General features: G+C 36.5%; 1 protein-coding gene across 1 annotated transcript in view; it reads left to right on the top strand.

Moving 5' to 3' along the window:
• The window catches only part of ZBBX (zinc finger B-box domain containing), a 73,372-nt gene that overhangs the window by 42,606 nt on the left and 13,101 nt on the right, over nt 1–17,665 (top strand). The window contains exons 13-16 of the mRNA XM_081955594.1: nt 2,360–2,439; nt 3,720–3,868; nt 9,568–9,835; nt 12,666–12,829. Of these exons, the coding sequence (XP_081811720.1) occupies nt 2,360–2,439; nt 3,720–3,868; nt 9,568–9,835; nt 12,666–12,829 (661 nt within the window). The remainder of the gene's footprint in view (nt 1–2,359; nt 2,440–3,719; nt 3,869–9,567; nt 9,836–12,665; nt 12,830–17,665) is intronic.

Below are 17,665 nucleotides of genomic sequence, written 5' to 3' on the forward strand. Positions count from 1 at the left end.
TATCTATCTATCTATCTATCTATCTATCTATCTATCTATCTATCTATCTATCATCTATCTATCTATCTATTTATCTATTTATCTATATATATCTATTATATTATAATATATTATAATATATTAATATTATATTATATTATAATATAATATAATAATATATTATAAAATTATATTATATTATATTATATTATATTATTATATTATATTATTATATTATATTATTATATTATATTATATTATATTATATTATATTATATTATATTATATTATATTATATTATATTATATTATATTATATTATATTATATTATATTATTACATTACATTACATTACATTACATTACATTACATTACATTACATTACATTCTTACTCATATATATATTAAAAAGGCTGTATGTATGTATGTATGTATGTATGTATGTATGTATGTATGTATGTATGTATGTTCCAGAATAACTCTGGAGCGCCTCGAGCAATTTCAACCAAACTTTGTACACAGGTGACTTACCGCCTGGAAACAAATACGGGGGAGGGGGGAAGGCATCCCTGGTGTGTGTGTGTGTTCCAGCATAACTCTGGAATGCCTGGGCCATCAAGGAGAGCAAGTGCGGTGTCCCAGAGAGGCAATTGTTTGTGATGTCAGTCCCATCACAGCTTCCTCTGGAAAGCCAGCTGTGACATTCGCCCTCCAGTGGACCAACGGGAAAGCACCTGAATGGGCAAGTGCCTGATGGATTTGGGGCAAAGTGCCAGATCATAGACAGGGCGGGAAAGTAGAGCACATGGGAGGGGAAAGGGAGAGGGCAGGGATGATGGGCATAGGAGTAGGGGGAAGAAAGGCCCATCTCAATGGCTCCCTCTCAGACAAACACTTCGACATCTATAAATACCCAGGCAACACAGGGTTATCAGATAGTATATTATAAAAGTGTGTAATATCTACTTATGTTGATTATTTAAAAAACTATTTACCTAAGTCACATCTGTTGCTCTGGGGATAGAAATATCGAATGTGACATGCATAGTAACTTTTTGTTGTTGTTGTTGTTCACTTGCTAACTTTTGTGTGCAACTTTTCAGGATGCCATGAACCCTAGCACGCCAGGCCCTCCTGTCTTCCATGGTCTCCTGGAATTTTTCCAAATTCATGTTCATCCATGACTTTATCTAACCACCTCATCCTTTGCTCTCCCCTTCTCCTTTTGCCTCAATCTTACAAAGTTTTTTTTTTTTTTTTTAGTGAAGAAAAAAGATCAACTCAGATTGTTGGGGGCAATATGCTGACTCTGTAAACAACTTAGAGAGGGCTGTAAAAGCACTGTGAAGCGGTATATAAGTCTAAGGGCTATTGCTGCCATGCACAGCCAAATTAATCTAGCAGTAGCTAAAGTTAAGCAGAACACAGTTTAATAAAGTTAATTGTACTACCAGTCGTTCTTGCTTAGTGATAGCAATTAAGACCTGAATTTCCATCGCTAAGCAGTGTGGCTGTAAAGCACATTACATCACTGTACCTCTTAGCGATGGCCATTTCACTCAGTTCCCACATCATTAGGTGAATCCTTTTGAGTCATTAAGCAACATCCTCATGTAACCATCAACTTTTGACTTTCTGTCAACTTTCCTGTTGACTTTGTGTGTGGGAAGCCATGGTTCCCACAAAAAAATCGCAAACTGCTGTCAAGGAAAGCTGAGATTGTTGGAAATTCACACTGGTTGCCCAGCACTTGGATCACAATCATGTGACCACCGGGGTGCTGTGATAGCTGGAACTTTGAGGATTGATTTAAGGATGAAAATATGTAGCATAATTAAGAATGTCATTTGGATACATCATCAAATGTTACACCAAATTATCACTTCCATGGTCTACAATAGAAGGCAGAATCACCTGGTATTCTATTTTCTACTTCTAGTCCACACATTAAAGGGTTAAAGCTGGAACAATTAAAGGCCATTCCTGTTGGGGCTGTCTATACTAATTACCCACAGTATTGTTTCCAGGGGATCTGGAATGTTTTGTGCTTGTTCGTGTATAAAGATAGATAATATAGAACATTTTATTAAAGTGTCCATGGTCTTGAACCTTTATGTATTTTTTTTTGGGGGGGGGGTTGCTTTGCTTTTGTCTGCTTTTTTTCTCATTTTTGCCAGCTGTTTTAATGTTTCATAATGTTTGATAAATAAACATCAAGCTATTTCTTAAAAAAATTACTGAATAGAATCCATGCTTAGTGCAAACTAATAATTTACCCATCACAATTTTCCAACAAATACAAAATCCATTTTTTTATAATGTAATTTGTAAGATAAAATATAATATAAAATCTAAAATCTATGTATTTATTTTTTTATAAGGCTTGTAAAGAAGAGGCAGAAGAAGAGTCCACTAATTTTATAGTAATGGAAGCTGGGTCTGATGAGCTGATATATTATGGGTAATTATTTCAACATAATTATGAACTCTGCATTTGTGAAAGAGCCAGAATGCACCTTCAGCTTGATAAATATTCCGAGAATATCGTCAGATCTTGAATGAGTCTCCAGAACAAGATGGGTTACATACTATTATATTGAAGAAGCTGCTGAAGATGTAGCCAAAAGTCTTTGAGAAATGATGAAGAATAGATGACCCACTGAAAGAATACTGGAGAAGGGCAAATGTATCAGTTTTTGAAAAAGGAAGGAAAGAGGAGTTAGGGAACTACAGACCTATCAACATGGCAACGATACCTTGGAAGATCCCAGGGTAGCTCATAAAGCGATCAGTCTGTAAGCATCTTGAAAACAGTGCAGCGATTACTAGAACATGGATTAGTCAAAAAAACAAATGTGGTCTGAATAACAACTCATTAAAAAAAAAGATAATAGATTTTAGGCATGCTATGAACATACAGAAGTATTTCCCGACTTAAAAAAAAACATTTGACAGAGTATTGACAACATTGTGCTAAAAAGGCAGTAGAAATGAACGGCATATTTATTAAATGGATTCACAGCTATTGTAAAGAGAACAAGTATATATTTTAAATTGTATTGCAGGCATTGGTCTTTGATCCGGTCGCCCTATACTTTTTCATTAATGGGTTGAATAAAGGTTGGAAAGATTATTGCCAGATTTGCAGATCTCACAAATCAAATAGGCCAGCTAATACTCGTCTAGGTGATCTTATATGCATAGACTTTCATTCTGAGGTTTATATGCTGAATTATATGGGTGTAAGTGTAACAAAAGCCTGCATCGCCCTACTACCAATCCTATACATGGATCTGTTTTCATGAGATATTTAGGAAAGGAACGCCCATTCTCTCAATTTCAGGCTCTAAACTGAAACATGAACAAGCCGCTTTAGCCCATTCACATTAAATAATCTTATTTAATAAACAATAAAAACAAAAAATCCCATGATTCCAGAATACATAATATAATGAATTATTTTGTTTTCTAAAAACATAATTTATCTTTCTATTTCTATGCTGCTTTAAAAAATAAAACAGCTTATTAGAAGGACAAAATAGTTGTTTATTCCAATTCAGATAATTGCAAGCAAGCAATTTTCAAATACTTTCAGTATGAAATCAAGAAATTGCAATTTATAGGTCACAGCTTCAGCATTTGTTAAAAAATGTATGTTTAACTCTTATAAACCTGTATGATGATGCCCTAACATGATCGTTTGATCATTTTAAATTCTATTTTTTCCCCTTTTATTTCAAGTGGTACTATGTCAAAAACTCAGAAGACTGAACCAGATGTTTTCCTGCCTCCCTCCATCAATATGACTACAAGGTCACCTCTTTCTTCTGTAGTTGACAGAGAAAAGGGCTTAACTTTTCTTTGTAACAGACATGAAGAAGCTCCAAAAAGTAAGCTTACAATATTTTCCTCTCCTGTTAAAGTAGACTTGTGTCAACATTGTTCTAGCCTCGTTCACAGACTTCAGAGACAGCCTTGCTAACAGCTTCTGTATTTTTCTCAAGGGTATATCCTCAGATAAACTGATAATATGCTCACTATACCACTGGAATGCTGATACATTTTAAATATAAGTTCGTTTTACTTCTTGCTTAGCTTAAATAGGGTAGACCATATTTTTAAAAAAATGCCACATAGCTCTAAAACTATTTTCATTAGAACAGCTGAAGTAGCAGAATCTTTTAAATCTGTATGTGCTTCCCTCCTCCCTCATCATCTTTGTAGGAATAAGGGATATGACATATACAAAAGACCACTCCACATGTGAAGGTTCAGTTAAGCTGGTTTGTTGCTAAACAGCCTATGCACATGGATCTTCTCAGTTAATGGTCAGCACCTGGTTAGAATTAAATAAGGATCACGGGTACACAAGAAGGGTATCAGAGTTTGTTGCAGAAAAATCAAATCTAGAAAGCACACATAGATAATTGATTCAGCTGGATTCATTAACTTCTTTATATACATAATAATAGATGAATAAATGTACAATGCCAATAGTAGATTCTTTCAACTGGTAGAAGTTACAAGCAGAACACAAACAGGAGAGAACAGTTGGTTTCATTTCAGAGTTCAGAGCGGACAGAGATCAGTCTTGTTTCAGTTTCAATTCTCAGCATAGACTCATCTGTTCAAGCTCCCATTGGCTGACTTAGTTGATATGCCTATTCATTGGCTGACCTTGTTACCATGCCTCTCCCAGTCATGACTATTCTAATATAGGGTTGGACTTATTTCACTTGTGGCTACCTAAGGATTCTAGGCTGATTCCATTTTTCACTCCCCACCCTCTCCAGGTTCTGCCACACGCTCTCCTACAGGAGGCACCTGAAATGTTTGCTCAAATTAGTTTGTTAGAATGGACTCATTCAACAGGCTTGTCTGATTGTTGCCATGGCGGCAGTTCATTCCATTATCCTTCAAGGACATTCTTTATGCCTTCTACATTTCCAATCACAGGCCGAAACAGAGAAAAGGGGAATTGCAGTATATATAAAGGACTGGCTAAAACCTAAACAGTTATACACAGATGAAGAGAGAAGAACATTATTAACTGAAGTATCAATAAAACAAAAAAGAGTACTAATTGCAGTCATACAATACAATACAATACAATACAATACAATAGTAGAGTTGGAAGGGACCTTGGAGGTCTTCTAGTCCAACCCCCTGCCTAGGCAGGAAACCCTATACCGTTTCAGACAAATAGCTATCCAACATCTTCTTAAAGACTTCTGGAGGCAATCTGTTCCACTGATTAATTGTTCTCACTGTCAGGAAATTTCTCCTCAGTTCTAAGTTGATTCTCTCCTTGATTAGTTTCCACCCATTGCTTCTTGTTCTACCCTCAGGTGCTTTGGAGAATAGTTTGACTCCCTCTACTTTGTGGCAACCTCTGAGATATTGGAATAATGCTATCATGTCTCCCCTAGTCCTTCTTTCTCTTAAGCTAAACATACCCAGTTCCTGCAACCGTTCTTCATATGTTTTAGTCTCCAGTCCCCTAATCATCTTTGTTGCTCTTCTCTGCACTCTTTCTAGAGTCTCCACATCTTTTTTACATCGTGGCGACCAGAACTGAATGCAGTATTCCAAGTGTGGCCTTACCAAGGCATTATAAAGTGGTATTAACACTTCACGTGATCTTGATTCTATAAACATGAACCAGAAAGAATACTACAGTAAATTACATAAGCAGATTGCAGAACTAGAACTGGACAACATATGTTTATTAGGGGACTTTAATGTGTGGTAAACCCAAAGAAAAACTATAAAACAGATAATTGAAAAAAATATGAAAGGAGAACACTACCAAATGAACTCTTTGAAATGGCCCGCAAATTAAATCTAAAAGATGTCTGGAGAGAAATCAAGCCACAGAAGAGTCAATACACATTCTTTTCAAACCCCCATATTTCATGGTCCAGGATTGACATGGTGTGGATGGACCCAGAAATGGAGAAGGATGTAGAGAAAATAGAAATAACACCAAACATGTGGGTGGACCACAACCCATTAACAATTAAATGGAAAGGAGGCAAAAAGGAAAAAGAGATGGACCATGAATCAGAGGGTTGTGAAAGAAAAGAACTATGTTCAATATGTGGAAAAAGAATTAGCATTTTTCCTAAAGGAAAACTTGAACAAACAGACAACCATTCAAAGCCTTTGGGATATAACCAAAGTCTATGTGTGTGGCATTATGATAGCATATATAAGAAGAAGAAACAAAGATAAAAAGAAACTACATATAGAGCTCCAGGAGAAACTGGGGAAATTAGAATATAAAATCCAGAAAGAACCTCAAAACCAGGAAGTTAAAGAAGAAAAAGAAATAATTAAACATAGATTAAATTTAATTACACAAGAAGAAGTGGCCCAGAAAATTAGATCAAGTAGACAAAATTATTTCAAAAATGCTAACAAAACGGGAGATGGCTACCCTATAAACTAAAAAAAGAAAAAGAAAAGAAATTAATACAGCAATTAGAGGATGAAGAAGAGGTGATACATCACCAAAAGGAAGGGGGGGAAAGCATAGCAGTAAGATACTTTCAATCCCTGTATAGCCAAGAGAAAATAGAAGAGGAGATATTAAAAGATACCTAAGAAGAGGAATCTTCTAACCTTACCGGAAACAACAAAGGAAACACTAAATGAGAGAATAACGAGGCTAGAATTAAAAAGGGCAATCCAAAAACAAAAAAATAACAAAACCCTGAGTCCGGATGGAATTCCAGCAGAATTCTATAAAGAATTGCAAAAGTCATTAGGGAACATATTATTAGAAATGTATAATGAAGTACTAGAACGAGCTAAGACACCAAAATCCGGGATAATAATTCCCAAAGACACACTGAAAAACAAAAGATCCAAAATTATAGGCCAATCTCGCTGCTTAAATGCTGATTATAAAATATTTATGACAATAACGGCAGAAAGAATTAAAAATATACTAAACGGAATCATACACACAGACCAAAATGGATTTCTACCCAACAGACATATAAAAAACAATATACTAAGGGTAATGGACATATTAGAATACTACGAGATACACTCAGGAAAACAAGCAGCATTGATATTTAATGATGCACAAAACACATTCGATAACCTGAATTGGCATTTTCTTATAAATCAATTAGCAGTAATGAACTTTGGAGAGAAATTTATTGGGATGATCAGAGCAATATATTCTAGTCATAGGGCAAAAATAATACTAAACGGGGAAGCAACAGAAAGTTTTACCATAACCAAAGGGGTAAGACAGGGATGCCCTCTATCTCCTCTATTATTTATCCTCTCCATAGAGACATTGATGCTACAAATTAGACAGAACCAGGACATAAAGGGATTGAAAATTAGAACACAGGAATACAAAGTGCAGGCCTTTGCAGAGGATCTAGCATTTATCATAGAGGAACTCCTAGAAACTGGACTAATATTATTACAAGACATAAACCAATTCGGTAAAGGGCTTAAAATAAATAAAGAGAAAACTAAGATATTAAGTAAGAATTTAACCAAAAGACAAAATGAAGAACTGGAGGAGAAACTGTGAATTTCGAGGGCCAAGAAAATTAAATATTTGGGAATATGGTTGTCGGCAAAATGTATTATAATAAAAGAAGATAACTACAATAAATTGGTATGACAAATACAAAATTTGGATAATTGGACTAAACTATAGATATCACTAATTGGCAGAATTTCAACAATTAAAATGAATGTACTACCCAAACTACTTTTTCAAACAATACCGATTAAATTAAAGAATTTTTTTTCAAACAACTAAATAAAATGGTATCCAAATTTATCTGGTCAGGGAAAAAAAACTGTGCATTAAATACAAACTTCTACAAGGTAGTAGAAACAAAGGTTGGGAGCTTTGCTATCAGGGGGCAGCCTTGACATGGCTCAAGGACGGATTCAACTAAAAAATAAAAAAATTTTATGCTAGAAGGCCATGATCTCCAACTAGGCTGGCATGGCTTCCTCTGGGAGGGAAAGAATAAATCTCATTCATACTTCCAGAGACACATAGTAAAGGATGCCCTGTTTAAGGTCAGGGAAAAACAAAAAACATTACATGAAAATCCCAATCTGGTTATCAACGATGGAGGCAATGATATATCCAAATACTATAGATCTCAGCAAAATGGTAAGCTATGCAGAACTCTCAGATGAAAAAGAAGAACTAAAATCAGTACAAGGTCTGAAAACACAAGGAATAAATATGGAATGGTGGCCCTATTTTCAAATTAAAACAAGATTTAAAAAAGACCGGGAACAATATGGAATACACGAGGAACAAATGGAATTAGATAAAATATTATTAGGAACGGGAGGAAAAATGATTACCAAATTATATAATTTTCTTTTAAGATATAAAATGGAGGAAGAGATGGTAAAGGAGACAACGATTAGCTGGGGAAGAAATTTTGGCCATAATATAGAGTTAGAAAAATGGGATAAATTATGGGAAAGAAATTATAAATTTACGACAGCAGTAGCTTACGAAGAAAACATCTATAAAATGTTTTATAGATGGCACTTGCCTCCAGCGAGATTAACCAAAATATACCCAAATTTATCCCCCAAATGTTGGAGATGTAGCCACAAGTCTGGAACATTTTACCATATGTGGTGGACGTGCCCCATCACAAAGAAATACTGGCGCAAAATTCGGAAATGGTTGGAAGAAATTACGGAGCAAAAAATAGAACTGAAACCAGAAGCATTCTTATTAGGACTATTAGATCAAAAAATGGATAAACAACTTCAATACATAATAATAGATATACTCACTGCAGCTAGGATTGCTTTCTCACAAAACTGGGAAAAAATCAATACACCCGCAGATGAAACAATAATTAGAAAAGTACTCGAAAGTGCAGAGATGGACAAATGACAATAGAACTAAAAGAAAGAGAAGAATCGGGTTTCTATAAAATATGGAATAGAATTTATAAGTGGATAGAAAACAGAAGCCAAAACAGAAGATAGAGAATGTAAATATATGGTGATATAAATAATTAATATTATTATAAGTGTTAGTACTACTATTGTTATATTACAGGACAAGGTAAAAGCAATAGGAAGGCAATGCAGAATGGAGAACTATAAAGGCTAAACTTGAAAGCCGATACAGAAGGCTGTCTAGTTACTTTATATTGTTATGTATGTTTTTTTTTTTCTTGTTGTGTTTTTCTTTCTGTTTTTAAAGGTTAAAATATTCAATAAAAACTATTTAAAAATAATAATTTAGTATTCAGCATAGCTAGATGAAATGTGGCAAGGGATAAATGAAACATGGAAAATTGTACAGGGAATACCCTTGGCTTCCCCCCCCCCCCCCCGATTAACCTTAATTAATAAGCTTTTGAATTTTAAATACTAAAATAATATCAGCAGGAAGCTAGCAATACAACAGTTTCAGCCTGCATTTTGGTCTATCAGTCTGAGAAGCAGTTCTGAATAAAGCTCCTTGGTGTTTCATGTGAGCTGATAAAACTCGAGGGCTAATTATTCGAAAAAGCTACGTGCAGCGATTTAAACTGACAAGATCTTTTTTTCTCTCTCAATTCTTTAGCAAGAACATCTTCACAGTTTGAAAGAGCTGATGTTGCTGGCAGTTGTTCCTGCAGAGAAGAACTGACTCCTAACTCCTTATCTGAAAGAGCAATAACAGAAGACAAGAGTGGTAAAATCAAAAAGGAAAGCTTTTGCATGTCAAATGAGCAGACACCAAGTCCTCCTCAGCTGTCTGCCAACAAATCTTTCCCAGCAATGGAGTTAGTTAAAGAAAACAATGTGTCTCAAGGCGTGCATGATGCTTCAGCAGTCATTCCAGAATATTCTTTGGTACTGCTACTACTATTACTACATATTATTACTACTATTGCTGTTTTAGCTTGCGAGGGATTTGTCTCATTATTTATTGAACTATATTTTAGAGTGCCAGTCAGAATCATTTCTGGTTGTATGGTACACTGTACTTTCAGGCTGTCACTCAAATTGAAATCCCTCATGTGTTGGTGGACTTCTTGAATCCATGGGGTCTATGAAGTTGAGGGAGGAAGGAGAGGATACAGAGAACAAAACAATCCCAAATTTTGGAAGAGCTCTTATATGCGAGAGGAAGCAAGCCTTCCATGATACAGTACATGTTGTCTCTATCTTCATGATTATCGATAGTATTTTCTGCCCTTTATCCCTTTGCTTCAGCTTCTTTCAGGGGAAATAGTTTCCAATCACACATTAACTTTCTTAGAGGCCCCCAAAGCATCTACAATAAACAGATAAATCCGTTTACCTGGCATACACAGAAACCACATTCCAGTGTTCTGTGAAGATTTTACAGTAGGAAATCTTCAATGGGAATGGAGCTGCCATTCATGCTTCCAATTTCCCCTTTGAGAAGAAAAGATTCCATATTATTATTGGTTGGTGCTGAGGCGAAACGGAGACCAATGTATTTTCTCCCTGTGTCCCACTTGTTTACAGAGTGACAGTTTGAAAAGATCTTTGGTGCTCCTGTAGATGGTTTTCTTTCGGTGATTTATTCAGCAAGTACATAGTCGTGTCTAGGGTGATTCTTTGAACATTAAGATGCAGCTGACGCAGATGTGTGAATCTTTACTGGGTTGACAATTGTGGTGTTCTTGTAAAAAATCCTCCTTAAGGTCACACAGACCAATCCAGAGCCATCAATACACTTTCCCATAAGCACTCTTTAGATGTCTGACTTAAAGGACATCTGACCTTGAAATGACTTTTTCCCCCACTTCTAAAAAACTCACCCTGAGTCCGTTTTATTATCCCTTCCCTTCAGACTATTCAGAACTACCTATTTAGAAAGTAAAATGGACTTATTTGGATCAGGAAACATTGAACACCCTTACCACATAAAGTTATTTTTCTCATACATTAGTCACACAACTATTTATCAACTACGTAACATATACATACTTCCTCTCATGTACAATTTATTTAGATCACTGTCTTGCTTTATTTTTTCTTGTCTTTTGAACACTGCCATCCTTCATTGGGCTACCACTTTTCCATAACAATGTCTGTTTTTTTTTCTTTAATAATATTTTAATATCAGTGGAAGCTTGAATGATTGGAGTGTACTGAGGAGAATATGGGCTTAGGGAATAGATCAATGATTCTTGGCTCTAAATAGTTACATTCATTTAAATATATTTATGCATTGATGATTCCCTTTTGAAAGTCATGAGAAAATATTAGATTTCACCTGCCTGTTTTTAATATTAACAAACTTATTTTGCTTATGCTGTATCCCTTAATTGTTTTATAATAGCCTCAAAGAAGATTTGTATTGCTTGACTGTTTCAAATATTTAATATAACACCTGCCTTAAGCATCTACTTAATGTTCGTCTTTTAAATGTAATTTTTTTAAAAAAAGAAACCATATTAGTAGAGCTGTCTGCTGATCCTGTGCGTGTATGTAAAATTTGCTCCCAGCATTTCCACTGACAAATGAGGCCATTTGGTTTGCTGGACAGCAGTATCTACATTTGCTGTTTCCGGCTGTACTAGAGCTATGACATCCCATTTCTGCATGCCTTTAAAAAATGGGTATTTTATTTTATGCATCATTTTATTCCTGTAGAACCGAGCAAATTTCAGTATATGCAAATCTACTTACATTTCCCATGCTGTATGAAGAAATCTAAAATAATGCACATGGATAACTTCAGCATTTTAATTCAGTTTATAGTATTAAATAAATTCTATAAATATAGTCATGCCTGCATACCATGCTGGTTCTATATAAAGATGGGGGCTTAATGAAAGTGTAATAAAAAAAAGAATTGACTGCAAAAAGATTTGATTAATATTTGGCAATCTAGAAACAAGTTCCACTCCATGTAAGAAAACTAATTCTGAGTAGGCAAGACAGGACAGCAATATCACTACTATCATACTGAATACATTATACTTACTTAGTTTCCTAATATTCTACTTTCTTTTCTCGGCAAGGTCCTTGTACTTTTGGGGAAATCTCTGGGTATAGGACCATGATGGCAAACCTATGGCACGTGCATGCCGGCCAGCTGGTCTTCGCGGGCATGGAGTGCCAGAAAACAGGCAAAAAACATGCCGGTTTTGGGGTCTTTGGGGGGCCATTTTCAGAGCCATTTTCAGGCTGGTTTTGGGCCTTTTCCAGGCCATTTTTGGGTAATTTTCCAGGCCATTTTCAGGCTGTTTTTCAGGGCATTTTGGGGCCAAAAAACCGCCCTGAAAACTGCCCGAAAATGCCCTGAAAATGCCCCCCCAAATGGCAAAAACCAGCCAAAAAAAGGCATGTGCACGCCAGACAGCTGATCTTTGAATTTCCGGTGCTCCCCTACATGCACTGCACGCATGTTCCAGTTTGGGCACTCAGTGCCGAAAAGGTTCGCCATCACTGGTATAGGATGTAGCTTCCCCCCCAAAAAAACCCCCGCTAATATCAGCAAAACTCAATCTATAATTTCATTCCTTACCTGGAATCTTAAGGAGAGGCAAGAAATGATGATAGTCCTAATTATTCTGCTTATGTCAAGTTATTTTGGATTTTAGAGGTTTTAAATGGATTATTCCATACATGAGCTCATGTGGAAGAATTAAAAGGCAACACTTAGTGTTATTGTTCTAGTCGTTTTCTTTTATTGTTATTTTTGTTGTCACAGGTGGCCCGAAGAGATAAACCTGTTTGTAACCCATATCAAGGACTTGAAGAATTTTTTACAATGGGTACAAATTGTCTGCAGCTTAAGATGGAATCCATTCCTTCATCATACAAGGCGCGAGATTCTCCAAAGAACATCATTTCATTTTCAGGTAGTCATGCTCTATTGGTGTTTCTGCTTATGGAGAACATTTTCAATGCATGGTGGTTTCTCTTTCATTTTGAAATTGAACAATTTTGTCTGTATGTGTCAGAACCGTAGCATTAAGTAAAAGCAAATTTTGGCTTCAATTGGTATAAATGTTACACCTAAAAGACATACAGAAATATTGCACCATTAAAAAACAACAACTCCATTCTCTTATGCTATATGTAACTACTATGCAATGTCAGATTACACTTATTGTGGAAAATATAATTATGTAAGTATTTGTTTTTTATTTCTTCGAGCTATGGTGGAGGGAACTTGATTGCCTCTTTATCAAGAGAGTTCTTTAGGAAACCTTTAATTAATCATGTAGAGATAACTCACTTGCTTAATAAACAACCTAGTCGTTAATGAAAAAGCTACATATTGTCTTAAAATACTTTTTCATTTTACTTTTGTTGGCTGGTAAAGTAAATGTTTTGAGTTCATCTTCCCAGAACATTCAGGTTTTAACCTTGGAATGTTTATCATCTTGGGGTTGCAGCTGGGGTCAAGTTTACTTTCCACCAAATCTGTCCAGAGAAAAGGCTATGAATTAAAGGTCTTTCAAAGGTTCCAGTTGGTGACATATTATGACAGCAAGACAGTGTCAGCTCAAGTCTCAAGAGCTTTCACTAAGATTCATTTTCAACCTAAGATGAAACACAATAAAAGACAGACACATAATAAAAATAAGTGTAAAAAAAATCAAGAAAATCATAAAGCAATTAGCAGCTAACATTTAATAACAAGATGAAAGAGCCAGGTATTTTCTAATATCTATAGCTATCTTTTCTTAATAAAGCTTTTTATTTTTTTCATTTTCATAACTGTATAATCAGATGTATACTATTACATAGCCAACATCATATTGTATTATTAAATGTTTACATCAATTCATCTTACCATCAACTCCCAAAAACAATTATTGGCTCTTCTGCTCTCCATACAGCATATTTGTACCTTATCTATCACTTTCTTCTCCCTTTCTCCTCCCCTCCCTACCTCCTTTCTTCCCTATGTCATCCTTCCCTTCTCTACTTCCCATTCCTCTCTCCTTCTCCTCTCTCCCCTTTCCACTCCTCATTTCTCTCCTCTTCTTCCCCCCCTCATGCCCTCTCTCCTATCCCTCTCTTCTTCTCTTACCTCTCTACTTCCCACTCTTCATCTCATTTACTTGGTGTATTTCAGCTTCTGAGCAAGCTCCATTTTATGTTGTTGGTATTTATAATTCCTTTTCAATATACATATTTAATTTTAACATGTATTCTCCTTTTTTAAAAAAAAATAGAACAAAGAAGTATACATATATAGTCATTGTGCTTTTGAAACCGCCCCCCCCAGCCTAATTTTGGCCGAGATGTAGACCTGATGAGCTATTCTCATCATTATCTTTATATAATTATGCATCCTTCATGCCCCCAATTTGTGATTCTGTCTTTAAATCTCAATAGTTTCCCATTGTAGGTATATTTCACGTTCCCTCTCCATTTCTCATATCTTGGATTAGATCACCCAAGATATTAGACTAGATCCGTGATGGCGAACCTATGGCATGCGTACCACAAGTGGCACATGGAGCCATTTGTCAGGGCACGCGAGGCGCTACCCTGTCAGCTGGCCAGCGCGCATGTGCGCGCTGGCCAACTGAGTTCACCTTTTTAAAAGCTATTTTTCGCCTTCCCCAGGCTCCAGAGGCTTTATAGGAGCCTGGGAAGGGCGAAAAGAGCCTCCCCCGCCCCCCCCCCGGAGGCTTCAGGGACCATCCCTGAAGCCTTCGGAACGCTTAAAACCACCCTCCGAGCAAACCGGAAGTGACTTCTGGGTTGCTCGGAGGGTCGTTTTAAGCATTCCGAAGGCTTCAGGGACCGTCCGAGGCTTCCCTGATGCCTTCGGAGCGCTTAAAACGACCCTCCGAGCAACGTCCGAGGCTTCCCTGATGCCTTCGGAGCGCTTAAAACGACCTCTGAGCAACCCGGAAGTCACTTCTGGTTTGCTCGGAGGGTGGTTTTAAGCGCTCCAAAGGCTTCAGGGACCGTCCGAGGCTTCCCTGATGCCTTCGGAGCGCTTAAAACGACCCTCCGAGCAACCTGGAAGTCACTTCCGGTTTGCTCGGAGGGTAGTTTTAAGTGCTCCAAAGGCTTCAGGGAAGCCTCCAGACAGTCCCTGAAGCCTCCGGAGGCCTCCGGGGGGTCGGGGGAGGCTCTTTTCGCCCTCCGCAGGCTCCTATAAAGCCTCTGGAGCCTGGGGAGGGCAAAAAAAACATGTAAAAATGGGAGGGGCCGTGCGTTGTGCGCGCATGCGCACTGGGGGGTCGCACATTTCATTATGGGTGCGGCATGCCCGCACTCAACCCCCCTGCACTCCCCCCACTTGTGGCACGCGAGCCAAAAAAGTTTCGCCATCACTGGACTAGATTGTCTATAAGTGGCAATCCTCGCTGTTCAATGTTCATTACAATTCCTTTAATCTATTATATTGTATAACAAGCGGTAAACATCTCACTTTATTCATCATCTTAAAAGTTATATATATGCCCATGTTTCATATATTTTAACCCATGCTTAGTTGTCCTTCTATTGTCATAATCAATCAATTCACAACTCAGTTTAATTATCATGTATAAAAGTGAATCACAAACCTCTGCTTTATAACCTGACCATATCAGTTTCATATTTATCCATATTCCATATATTTTAACCTTTATTTAGCTATATTTCCATTATCATATTCAACCAGTTAGCAACTCCATTTTATTTAGGACATATCCTAAATAAATCTATAGCTTTCTATAAGAATTTTTTAGAGGTTTCTGAAAAATAGTTACCACCAAAGAGAAGACAGCCTCCTGGTTGCAATGGCAATTAGAATTATTAACAATTGGAAGAATTAAACATGATTACCATTGGGTGTACAATGGACATTTTAACGGCACATGTGAAAGTCTGAACAGAAACAAGTTTACCTTTCATATGGGAGGCTTATCTATCTATGTTACTTATTGCCCTAATAGTTCCCCACTTCAGGCCAAAGTAAATAGAGTAGCATATGAATTGCTATCCATAAAGGCTTTTCCTTAATTCTGTCAGTCCTTGCTTCTTGTTGTAGTTCCATGTACTAATGCCCTATTGTTCTAGAAAGCAACCTAATTTCAAAATGAAATGTCCAATGGTTGCCCCCCCCCCAAAAAAAAAAATATGCAGAGAGAAATTCAAATCATGCGTTTGAATTCTAAATACATCTGCTTGGATTTTTCTCTTACTAACTGCTAAATAGAAAGCAATGATGTAAATATTTGCATTCACTTTATTTTGTGGCTATGAGCTGATGAGAACTTTTATTTTATCTGCCTATTTTTACTATCTAATATATCTATACATTGATTATTTTTAATGAGATCTCCTTATTAGTAACAGCTCATTATAGTTTTTTAGACAAATTGATGGATGTAAGTCTGTATTTAATTTAATAAGCCCATGACGCCTTTCACTTTTCCTTTTTCCAGTGTTTATTACAGAAAGAAAATGAGCCTGAATCAAGACATTGCCTTTAATAGTTTGTTTTATTAAAATTGCCCCTTGCCAATTCAAACTGGCTGCTACCAATTAATCAACTTGGAGATCTAGATGAATGATTTAATTAATGCAAGCTTGATCTTCTAACCATCCCCCCCCCCCCCGTTGTTTGGTACATAAGTTTCCCATCTTTGCTTTCTCACAGAATAGACTACAGATTTACTGCTTGCATGCTTTTAACAGCAGTTGGGTAGGAAGTAAGAAACTGAAAAATCTTCACCTACTTATTTTCTCCAGGTCAGATTGCTAATGAAAATACTAGATGAAGAAAGAGAGGCAGGATTATTTTAGTACGTTGAGGAGGAGCCAACATCGCGATGATACGGACGTGCGGTCTCGATGCTCCGAGACCGCAGCTGATACTTTTGCCACTGGGTGGTCCAATCGGATCTAAACTGTCCCACAGAGATGGTGAACAGGAAGAATACGTCTTGCTGATCTCAGGGACATTGCAAAGTCCCTGATCGATCCAAGAGAAGTTCTTCAAGCCGGTGAAAAAAAAAATCCAGCCAAGGCTGATGAAGTCAGGGTGGCTCCAAAATAGAAGGATACGGAAAGAGAAAGTGTTTCCAGCTGGTGAGGATTTTTTACCGTTTTAAAAGAGACTGCCTATAAAAAACTTAAAATTAATTTAAATTGGAGACCAGAAGAAATAAGCGGTGGAATTATGTTTGGAATGGTTTTAGACAGTGGGTTATCTTACTTTTTAAATGCTATGTTCATGGATGGAATTTATGCAAGCCTTTTAAAATGAATGGATTAAGTTTTCTTCTTCTATTTTTTTCTTTTATTATTCTATGTAACCTATGGACTAAAATTCTCCTCTTTCATTACTGTGGGTGTTTTTCTAACTCATTCAAGAATCGGACTTTTTTAAAACTTGAAATACAAAAAAGATACAAAAAGAAACAAAGAAAATTGCAACAATAACACTGCTACTCGGAGGCTGGAGGTTTGTGTATTGGAAACAAAACACTTTTACTTTTCTTACTGATTATCCTGGCTTGGCACTCCAAGGTCTCACTGCTTGTTTATAGAGAGTGATAAGAAGAAAAGCATACAGATGTCTCTTTGAAGTATATCTTCAACCAGAGAAAAGTGAAAATAAAACTTTATTGTGAATCTATGCTTAATCTTGTAAAAACCTTCCAAGCCAGAGCAGCAGTGTTTGTTAGCTGGAGATAATGGCACAACTTCAACAGCAGAAAGAAACTTTAAGCCTGCAA

Source organism: Natrix helvetica (genome assembly GCF_964273705.1).
Source record: "Natrix helvetica genome assembly, chromosome: 5".
NCBI lineage: Eukaryota > Metazoa > Chordata > Lepidosauria > Squamata > Natricidae > Natrix > Natrix helvetica.